Source organism: Anneissia japonica, unplaced genomic scaffold (genome assembly GCF_011630105.1).
Source record: "Anneissia japonica isolate Jap-2015-1 unplaced genomic scaffold, ASM1163010v1 scaffold287992_len753583_cov170, whole genome shotgun sequence".
Taxonomy (NCBI): domain Eukaryota; kingdom Metazoa; phylum Echinodermata; class Crinoidea; order Comatulida; family Comatulidae; genus Anneissia; species Anneissia japonica.
Genome location: NW_022723469.1, coordinates 330,802 through 342,948, shown reverse-complemented (window position 1 = coordinate 342,948; position 12,147 = coordinate 330,802). Strand labels below are relative to the sequence as shown.

General features: G+C 35.7%; 1 protein-coding gene across 1 annotated transcript in view; it reads left to right on the top strand.

Annotated features, from left to right (window-relative positions):
* LOC117112225 (hyalin-like) overlaps positions 1-12,147 on the top strand; it is a 26,787-nt gene that overhangs the window by 7,490 nt on the left and 7,150 nt on the right. The window contains exons 4-5 of the mRNA XM_033255302.1: positions 1,220-1,459; positions 1,894-1,993. Coding sequence (XP_033111193.1) covers positions 1,220-1,459; positions 1,894-1,993 — 340 coding nt within the window. The remainder of the gene's footprint in view (positions 1-1,219; positions 1,460-1,893; positions 1,994-12,147) is intronic.

Below are 12,147 nucleotides of genomic sequence, written 5' to 3'. Positions count from 1 at the left end.
GGGGTCATACGTAATTCGCATAACGGCTCCCCCCCCCCACCCCTTTCAAAATCCTGGCTACGTCCCTGCTTGGTAAAATCACCAGCTTTGAGCTTTTTTGCACACGAGACGCAAAATGTTTTTGGCACTATGTCGAACTGCAACTCAAAATGTTATTTTCCTATCCCCAACCGTACAACGGTTTGCTTGATCTTTTTTAGGTTCTTGTGCGTAAGAAAATGAATTCTAGACTATTGTTTTTAACCCAGCATTAAGACGCGCGCCTGCGGAAAGAGAGGCCGGGCAGATACCCGCCCAATCGTCGTTTGTTAACAAGTGGTCATTGAAAAAGATAACATTCATAAAACATTTAATAGAAATATTTGAGTCCTATTTAGACCTATTTCAAAGATTACGGGAACAAATTTAGATGTTGGCAGTAGACCCTGGTCTAGCCTAGCCTAGGTTCATTTGTGAGCCTAGATGAAATAATTTTATTTTCAGCCTACACAGACCAAAATGTGATTACTATACATTCTCATAGATGCTTGAAAACATTTATATTTCTAACCTGGTTAAATTAATGCATTAAAGAAGTCCTTCAGGCCTTGTAGGAAGTGGCGGCGCCAGCGGGGGGGGGGGCAGGGGTTGACGCCCCCATCGGTCTAGTCAACCCTTCCCCCCGCCCCCATCGGCCAAAGCTCGTCGGGCAGTCGAAAAAAAAATAGGCCTAATTTTCCCATCCCAGCCATTTCCGGCCATGTACTAGTCTAGAAGTCCTATTTTTTTTAAACAAATTTCGTTTTGGGAGGAGGAGACATCTCCCTCCCATACCCACCCCCCAGCTCGGGCCTTCGGCTATAGTTACATACATAAATACTTAGCTCCCCAAGTCGGACATCTTAGCCCACCACCCCATAAATTCTTGAGCCGCCACTGATTGTAGGCCCTCAGAATGTTTCCATGCACTAATCTAACCTTCGTATAACATTTCCACTAGTGTAGGATACGCAACTATTCTAAATACTTATTGGTGATCAGTCGGGAATATGAAAATTTTGTGCACATGAAAGTGATGACGTCACCATTGACTTATAATAATAATTGTTATTATAACATTATTATTATTTAGTTGTCTTAATATATTACTATTTTGGGTAAGAATGTGTTTTTATGAGAATATATATTTTTTTTTCATATAATTTATTACATCCATTTTTCTTATCATCCGAAATTTTAGAAGATCATAAGAGTCCTACTTTAGTGTGTCCTGCTAATGTTGATGAAACTACAGAATCAAACCAAGCTACACTTACATGGACGGGCCCAGTAGTCGGTGACAACGTAGATTCTGGTCTGTCAGCGTCTTGTAGTCCGTCCTCTGGCTCATCATTTTATGTTGGTTCAACTAATGTCACTTGTAATGCCTATGATATGGCTGGTAATGAAGGCAAATGTATGTTCGTTGTTAATGTCATTGGTAAGTTTGCCTTTTTTATAGCTTAAAATTTCCATTGCTATTACTCTGATAATAATTATTATTTGGTTGTCTCTATCCTCATGTATTACTCTAATAGGTGAGAAAATATTTTTACAAAAACTTACTACAGCCATTTTTCCTGTAAACCCAAATCTTAAACTTTATTGTCGTGATGATGATAACAATGATGATCATGATGATGGTCATAGTTATTGTCCTTACGGTAATGTTGGTGACGAGTAAGATAATGTTAATCATAGGAAGATTGTGATCATAATTTACAAAAACTAAACTAATTTAAAAGTCTACTACTGAGAGTAGGTCAAAGGAAACTATACGTTTAATTAAAATGAAGTGTAATAATAAACACTTGATCCAGTGCTTTAACAAAAGTGTAAGTGTTTAATAGCTATTATTGTGTTTTCTCTTTGAAGGCATTAACAACACATCATCTGTACCCGGTTACCTAGTAATAGTGGTAGTTATTGTTTGTATTTTCATCCTGGTGATGTTTTCGGCAATGTTGTATTGCAGGTATATTGTTGTAAATTATTTAGAAATAAGTTGCATTAGCTGAAATCTGGAGGAATCAGTTAACTTTTGTTGGTTTTCTATGTTTGCTATCTTAATTTAAATTAATATTCATGTGAAGTATAAAATACTAAATAAAACAAGCAACAAAGAATAGGTTGCATTTCTGTTGAATTTCTTCGCGTTAGTTGTATTTTTTCCCATTTTAATGTTGTAAATTTGTCGTTCAGTGGGTGCCTTTTAATTAGGGCCTACAGGTACAGGATCAAAGCAATATTTCTAATTCATATTAATTATGCTAAAATTCCTATTATGCTTGGACATTTTTAAATTCATATATACAATTCTAACCTCATAAAACTTGGATATTCTGTCACCTTCAGTAATACAATTTTCTAAATTAGCATTTTATGTATTGCTTATGTCAAAGCAGAGACAGGTAAACAATGTCAAAAATATTTTATTCTGCATTTTCTGCATTCTCAATGGTCTTGCTCCAAACTACATCTCTAATTCCCTCCAATATAAATCTACTCCTCCCCTGCTTAGATCATCTAACAAGCGTTCATGTGCCACCCTATTATATTATGGAATGCTCTTCCTCTTTAATTCAAATCCTCATCTTTTGTCAGTATGTTTTAAACAAGTTAAAAAATTATATCTTCTCCATCACATGTAAATTGATTTTTTTTTCATAGTCTTACAAGCATTGTTAATTAACATCAGTATTTAATGTGCACTTTGAGTAATGCCATCAGGGTCGGATGCGGGGGGGGGGGTGGAGCAGAGGGTGCGATCGCATCCCCTATGAATGATTGGTGAGATTTTAAAGGTACATGAGAGTGCTATTTCCGGGCACCCAGAGGTCCATATTCTCAACATTTTCGCCATGATGGGGCTGAAATGGTGTACTCTCACGCACCCATGGGCGCAGGTTATGGGGGAAAAGATAAACGTCTAGGTGTGGCGCCAGGATTTGCTCGACGGGAGTGGAGTGGGGGAGGGGGGTGGTCTGCGGTCCCCGACGGCGAGCCGATGTCCCCGACGAGGGGGAAAGTCACCCCGACGAGAACAAAGCGGGCGTGGTCGAACGTCGCTTAAAATGCCTCGAAAGTGGTCCAGGAGGCGAAGTCCCCGAAATTTCATGCATTCATTCATTTCGTATATTTATTCGACCAATACACATTCACAATTAGTCGTATAACATTTTTTTTAATTGTTCCTTTTATTCATGCCTAACATAAGAAATAACATATACAAAACAAAATAAACAAGTTGCATGTTAGGCCCTACTTTGAAATATTTATGCAGTTCACGACAATTATAAAACAAATCGGAATACTGGTAACAGGCTAATGTTGTGATTTTAATAATAATTATAATCCATATAATTCATCACCCCGGTTATATGTAGCTTTTTAAGTTGAAGATCTCAAAAGGTCCCCAGGTAGCAAAGTTTATGGGGCCCTTATGTGAAATATCCGGGCCATGTGTGCAGGCCCATACCACACTTAACCCTTTTGGGGCCTGTATGGGCTACACCATATGGAATTTAATTCTAAGGGTCCCGTAAGGGTAATAGATCGAGAAACCAATATAGGTAACATGTGGGTCAGGGCATTTGGCACCCATGAGGGAAAGAATAGGGCAATCCCTAGTACATTTGCACATTTGGAGCCCACAAGGGGAAAATATGGGCATACCCATTTACAAAGTTTATGGGTCAGCCCATGTGGGAAAAGTATGGGCAGTCACTAATGGGTACTAGGTGGGCAAACACATATGGGAACGTTATTTAAAAAGTGTGGGCATGCCCATATGGGTAAGCGCACTTGGGCCCACAAAAGAAAAAATCTGGGCAGACCCATAAGGGCTGTTTTTGCGACAGCCAATGTGGATGAAGGATGGGCAATCACATATTGGCACTGTAAGGGCCACAACATTAGGGATACATATTTTCAAAATGTGGCAGGCCCATATGATTTAGCATGTTTGGGGCCCTTGAGGGCAAGCAATGGGAACATTCATAAGGGCTCTTTGTGGGTCAGCCCTTGTGGACAGATTATGGGAGATCATATATGGGATAAATATGGGCAGGTGGGAAATATATTTTTTAAATATGGGCAAGCCTATTATATAGGTAATCATATTAGGGGCCCACAAGAAAAAAAATGGATGAACCCATTTGGGCCATTCATGGGTCAGCCCATGTGGCAAAGTAAGGAGTTATAATATATGGTCAATATCAGGGCCAAACATTTTGAGATATATATATATTTTTTCAAAATGGGCAGGCCCAGATAGTTTAACACATTTGGGGCCCTTGAGGGCAAGAAATGGGAACATTCATAAGGGCTCTTTGGGGGTCAGCCCCTGTGTGCAAATTAGAAATCATATATGAATAAAATAGGCAAAAGCAGTGGAAAATATATTTTTTTAATAGGCCTATGGAGGCCTATAGGTAATCCCATTTGAGGCCCACAAGAGAAAAAAAAAATGGGTGAACCATGGGTTATTCTGTGTCCAGTGGCATTTCTACAAGTCTTGAATGGGGGTGCTGATAAGGGGCTCGAAGGTGAAATGGAAGGGCGCGATAATCATTTAAGGGGCGCGATTTTTAGGGATGAACCGGGGGAGGGGACGTATGCTCTCGGAAACCCCTACCCCCGCATCCGGATAGGCCTACGCCACAGTTGTTTGTGTCAGTCTATATGTGGGCAAAGTATAAGGGGCTCGAAGGTGAAATGGAAGGGCTCGATGATCATTTAAGGGGCGCTCACTCGCGAAATAAGCTGATTTTTAATTACTTTACCGTGATTTTTAGGTTTGAACCGTGGAGGGGGACGTATGCTCTTGGAAACCCCTACTCCCCACACCCAGATAGGCCTACGCCACAGCTGTTTGTGTCAGCCTATATGTGGGCAAAGTATAGGGTTATCACATAGGCCTATGGGTACTATAAGGAATGAAACATTTGGGATATATTTTTTCAGATGTTTTTAGCTCATTGAGGCCTATGAGGCTAAAGGAGAGAAATAGGAATACAAGCACAAATTCTTTTACTTAATCATTTTCTTAAAAAAGTAATTCAATCTCAAGCAATTCAACAACAGGACACAGTTCACCAAAATGTGCTGTGCATGCATACAATCTTTGTTGCTAACATTCAGCCATGGTCCAGGCTACTCAGCTCGAATTACTTAAATCGGATTGACCATGGTCACTTCAAGACCTAGAATGCTGGTTTTTGAATTTGTATCAGTTAATTGGTGCAGTTACAGCTCTTGATGATAGGCTGTTTAAACATAGACTTGGAAGTATTTCAGCAGTATCAATGGGTAAGAGTTTTGTTTCAATTATTGATTCAGTTAATGTGGTTTACTATACCAGTGTATCTCCCTGGTATAACAGTAATAACCTAGTATTTAGTGTATTTTGTAGGAACAAAGAGGGTAAAGAGGCCTAGACCCTCTAGTACTACAGAACTAGCTGAGCATACAGCCTGCTGGCCTAGGCCGTAGGGGGAGTTCATTTTGTTGACCAAGAAGCTAAGAAAAGGTCCGACGAATCGCCATCTGTAGGTATTGATTTATTCCTTTTATCTGTTTCTAACGTTATTTGCGTAATAATTTTGGACATCAATTATTTCTTTATTCATATAGGCCTAGGCCTAGACGTAACTTTTATTATACTAATCATTTCTAACTTAGCCTTAGGCTAATTAGATTTATATCTAATTTTATTCGGCAAAATAATGCCAAACATTATTATAAATGTGTTACATCCATCATAACATATTTCATTTCTTTCAATAATTTCAGAAATATTTAATCGTTTAACATTCTCAAAAAAAAAAATTAATCATGCATACAAAATTTAATATTTTATTCATTTTCAATTCATGCGGATTTAATTCAAATGCATTTAACATACTTATGCGTGACGATAGGTTGAAAATAGTTTGGCGTTCCCGGTGTGAAATGAATAGTTGATTTCGGATGTTGCCAATCTAAAATAAAAAGTTTACAAAAAAAATGTTTACCAGAAGTAAACATGCACCTGTTTAATTCCACAGTGCTGGATTTATTTTTAATGTTATCCATGAAACTTAGACATTTAGATTGAGAAATTACCAAAAGTTACGTACAATAATAAATACTGTGGAATGGAATGGCCCTTGAAAAAATCCTCGCTGGGGTAGCCAGCCTAATAATAACAGTGTAGGCCTACAGTTAACTTTTAAACTTTCCTGTTGTGAATTTGAAGGCGGTATGGTAATATCAAAAACAAACATTGGATGTAGCCAATTTGAATCTAAATAAATCCCTAATATTCGTGTATATGATTTTGTTTTACTGTATACAGTAGAACCCTTAATAGGTGTGTCCCTTGAATAGGGGTACCTCTATTCTGGGGACACTAACCAAAAACATTAAAATCTTCCCCTTAATAGGGTTTTTGGCATGTATTCATGTAACGATGACATACATTCTTTATAATTTTATTTTTATTGACATAAGAATCAATTGGAGTAGAGTAAGAACTTATAGCAATAATTTGCAATGCAAATACAATTCATCTATATTATGAAATCAGCAGAAATGTAATTAAAACAACAATAGTTAAATATGTTTCTAATATCCTTTCATTATGCAATGTTAATGACCTAATATTCTTTTTTTTTTTATTGAGCTTTCTATAAATGATCAAATAATTTCATATGGTTTGAAATAGTATAAGGTGATTAATTATGTATGTGTAGCGTCTCTACTACCGTATTTGTATTTAAACCGCAATACTTAATTTGTATGTAGTCTTGTATATTTCATTTATAAACCTTACTCTATGTATATTACTATTCAGCGTAAAGGTCAACTAAGGACAGCAACCTGTTTTCTTAAATGGTACCAGAAACTTAGATGACAAATAAGTCAGGAATGTACCATGGCTAACATATCCCTCTTTTATAAACTAAAACAATGACATCATATAATCATCCTTAATTCTATACAACGTGTATGTGAAATGTACTGAAATGGTAAACAAAGACTGGTTTATTTACAAATAACAACACTCACATTAGAGCTTTCTATTAGATGGATATAGCATGAATAGAGTACTGTAATATGTTTTAATATTGATTAGAATCCTATATGAAATACACAAAAAACAAAGAAAAAGAAATCCAAATTGTTAAGGGTCAAAATTGGTTTACGAAGTAACACGTGCAGTGTGTTAGAGTGTTGTAGATGTTGTGGTACAATGAAAGAAAAACCCTTAAGAGGGGTTGTTTGCCCATTTGGCACACTTAGAAAGTGCCCCGGTCCCTTAACTAGGAGTTGGCTGTAGTTAAAAGATATACCGCCCCTCGTTCCACGGAAAAGTGTCCACTTAATAGGGTTGACCTCTGAATAGGTGGTGTCCAAAAGGAGGGGTTCTACTGTATTCATAAAAATATACATCACTTTATATATCCCTTCATTTTATGAATATTGGAGAAATTCGATACACAGTTTTTTCCGTAGAATTTCTGATAGCACGAATGTATTATTTGAAGCAATTAATAATGTGCTTCCTAAATCCAGCATGTACCAGAGATGGTGTAAATTAATATATTAGCGCTGTCAGTAGAAATTCTTGTTGGTGAAAAGTTACGGATATATTTATTATTTTTTGTATGTTGTTATATTGTATATGGATATGATATCTGAAATAAAGAATGAAATGAAAATGAATGAAATAAAGGTATATTAAGATTCTAATAAAAAAATTAATTAATAGGCTTTAAATAATGCGGATTAACAATAACAGTATTAATACATTTTTTCAATATTAATAATAATGACAATAAAAAAATAAAAGTAGAATAATAATAATATTAATAATAATAATAATAATTAATAATAATAATAATAACAAGATATAATATATAATAGTAATATAAAATAATTGTGGTATCATTTAGGTAGTTCTGTATCATTGAGTAATTATTGGAGTAATTTGTCGGACTGCCCAACTGTAGCCTTGCCCCGTAGTTTAGCTATTTGTAAATTAGACCGTGTTCTCACTCATTATATGTCCATGCTAAATAATGAAACAATTGGTTGAGGGGTAAACCTTTAGTATTTTGGCGACAGTTACTGTATGTAGGCCTAGGCTTAATCACTAATATTAATAACTTTTGCCTTTTTTCAGAAGATGTTGGTCACTCAGTCTCAGCAGGTCTCTCAGTAAAGTGGTGTTTGTTTGAAGCCTTATTGTGGCAGTTTCGGAAACAGAAAATGGCATGACTTTCAGGTGAAAAAAATGTTTTCTTTGGATTTTAAGGGCCTCCTGTACTGTAGGTTCTAATTATGAATCATACTACAAATAGACACACTGTACTGTATTACTACCATGATGGAGGTTATAACTAATAAAATATAATGTGTATGCAATAGGCCTATAATGGATATCACTGTAACACCGTAATGTACTGTCTGCACAACATAATTTAAAGCTGGTTTGAAAACTAAAAAAAAAAAAAAAAGAAACAGTATTGGAACTGATAATTCACTTTTGATAAAAATTTTAAAAACTGTTAGTCTATTATCTTAGCTACAGTACATTATGTATATCATACTCTTATTTTAATATCTTTGACTTTGAATGGAAATAACAGATTTCATATTTCAGTAGGAATGTTTTATGTACTGTACATTTACTAATTCATTCTTTGCCTAAAGACACAGACAGCAAAATCACCTTAATTAAGACAATTTAAAGAAAAATAGCATTTTGTATATTTTAATTGACAGAAGACAATTTTCCCCTGCCCCTGTTTTTTTTTTTACCTGTATGCCAAGGACTATGAAATGCATTTTTGAAATGCCAATGACTATGAAATGCATATTTCGCTCAACTCTGTTTTAAAGATTTTTTTTTGTATCTTTCAGCAATTGTGGAACTCCGAAATAAGTTAATGCCAACAAGCCATTGTGATTCAATATTTCGAACTTGATTTGTTCAATTGCAGAATTCATACTATATTAAATTTTAGTAGGATTCTTCATTTACCTTGTCATCGGAGAAGAAAATGCATGGTTATGGAGAGATGCTGCTTCAATACACAAAGAATGTTGGTTTATATGCACACTTGACGCAAACGATTATTGAATATGGTTCTTAAACTCTGGTGATGCTTTAATATAATAGGCTTATTATTATCGAAAAAAATGCTGATATAAACAGGATTGTAAGTGTAACAGTAAAGACTTAAGCCAAATGATATGCGAAGGGGTATACAAGTCCCTAGCCCATAAAGTACAGCTGATGTTTTTTAATTAAAGAAATTATGGTTTGTATATCTTAAACTCAGTGTATTTTGTAAGTCTACAGGAGTCAATTAAAGACATTGTTATTTTACAATAAGGAGCTGGGACCAATTGAAACCAGATAGAACTGGGACCGATTGAAGACCAAATGGAACTGGGACCAGCAGCTGAAGACAAGTTGGAACTGGGCCGGGACCAGCTAAAGACTATTTGGAACTTGGACCAGTTGTGAATAACACAATACAGTACCCAACAAATTTTAGTGGGCCACTTACATTTCAATTCCTCTTCAGCCCTGAAAAAATCAGACATAGCCCAGCATGGGCCCGTAAATTATAATAAAAAACCCAAATAAAACCAAAATGTAAACCTAAGGGGCCCAAAATATCCTTTAACGGGCCATGAACTTTATGGGACCCTTACGGATTTTGGATGCACAGGCAGCTCATCCCGTATGGGCCAATTTATAGTGGTCCCTTACATTTCAATCCTCAAGAAACCCAGATATAGCCCATAATTACCCCATGAATTAATTTGGTAAAATCAATATGGGTCCCAAATGAAAGAATAATGCAAACCTAAGGGGCCCAAATATATTCGTTAAAGGGCCCATAAATTAATTTGGGACAACTTTATGGGGCCCATATGGATTTAGGGTGCACAGGCAGCTGTTTCCCATATGGGCAAATTTATAGGGTCCCCTTACATTTCAACCCCGATTCAACCCCTTAAAAATCCAGATAGAACCCACAATGGGCCCATGAATTAACTTGGAAAAACCCATATGGGTCCAAAATGAAACCATAATTCAAACCTTAAGGGACCGAAATACATTTTTTATCTTTTTAACTTGTTTTTTTTTTTTTTTGTCTGGTGCTGTTCTTCTTATCCCAGTTTTTTTTTTTCATTGTTTGTGTTGTGAATTTCATATATTTTCGTGATTTTTAATTGTATGGCGATTTTTGTAATACTTTATATAGCCGTTTGGCTGTCCGTTTGTAATTTTTTATCTGAATCTGAATAAAGACCTTGAATATATTATACTTGCATATTCTGCAACTAAAGTAGGCCTTTAAGACTATTGTGCTCACTGGCTCCTTTGTTAAATTAGGCCTTTGTTCAATTAAACTTTACTATATATTATATCTAAAATTATTTTATTCAATTGTATCCGCTCAATTCGCCAAAAATTTAATTTTCTTTCACCTTATTCATCGTAGCCCTATTTACCCCGGTAACCCCGAGCTAAAACTTTAAAATTACGTCACTTCGTATTCTTAAAACGAAATTCGACTAGCACTACGACTAAATGACGTAAACCTCGACTAAAATGATACCTCCGCAGGCCGATTTTTTTAGTCAGCCTAGGGTCAGGCTAAATCGCCGACATTACCCCACTAAAAACGTGTTTTTTGTAACTCACGATAAAGTGAAACGAATAAAAACGATTGTATACGCAGGTTTGATATATCTTCGGTGTGTTAAACATCAAGTTTAGCTTCCAGAAGGAGAAATTAACATGTTTTGCTGGCCACATGCGATAGTTCCTGATTTGCACGAAATCCCCTCGCGTTGCGATCACGTAGCTTCACAATAACAACAACAAAGATGGCGCCGCCCTCACTCGGGCTCAACTATAATAGTTCTCCAAAGAAAGCAAACTTTCAGTGTCTATTCAAATTCTCTATTGTAATATGTTAACAACTAATATAGTTATTATTATAGAAAATTAATTAAGGGAATGATGGTCTATTATGAATTAGGAGGAAATACGTTTTTGAACCACAGACGGCAGCTTTATACTCATCCGCGGTACCGGATCTTTAAAATTTCGTCTGCTATTAAAGTTAGCCCTTTTCATTGGTTAGTTTGATAGTCGTGGCTTGCCAGTCGTCTTCAGTTTAACTAAAACTAGGACTTGATTTAGTCGTAGTTAAACCTTCGACTACATTGTTTGTGAATACAAATTGAAGTTAAAGACGCAACTAGCACTAAATGAAGTTCTAGTTCGAAGTTCGACTAAAGTTTGTTTTAAGAATACGGGCGTTAGAGATGTCTAAATATCACACAATAAAGATTCAGATTGGTTTTAAAAAGCGAAGAAAAAAAAAACGTTCATTTACGACTATTTATATTATCTATAAAAATGCACCTCTTTGGTAAACTAAATTTTAAGGGGCAAACTTTAAAATTTAACGCAAACAATATTTAGATTTATGTCATACACACACAGATTAGGCCCCATAAAAAAAAATTTAAAAAAAAATTATTTATAACCCCCATACCTCATCACTTTTGTGGAAATTCTGATTTGTTTTTTTTTTTTAACTTGGAAAGCTCAAGATTTCTTGCAAATATGTTTACTGGTACAACAAAAACATATTTTTTAATATAGAATTTGAGGGGGCGGAGTTAGAGAAAAAAAATCCCCCTTCCTCATCAGTTTTTGATTGCGATAGGGGAAGATTTACCAAACTATCATACGTTACGCAAATTCGCGACCGGCTACACACATGCTCATGGTTCAATTCAATTCAATTTAATATTCAATTCAATTTATTCAACAAATACCCCCTGACTGGGGACGGTAAAAATATATAAAATACAATAAAACTTCACAATACGAAATTAATTAAAAGGAACTCGCATCCATTATACAAAAACCAAAGGTACAGAAATTTAAAAAATGATCTTGTTCAGCCATAACCTTTATTGAAAAATAACAATTGCGTACGCTCAACGTAGTACAGTATGTGACCTTACAACTATGGGCGGCATAGCGTGCCATCACGTAACAATTGCAGGTTTTCTTATAACATTAGATAAGCATGTGCAGAAAAGGAG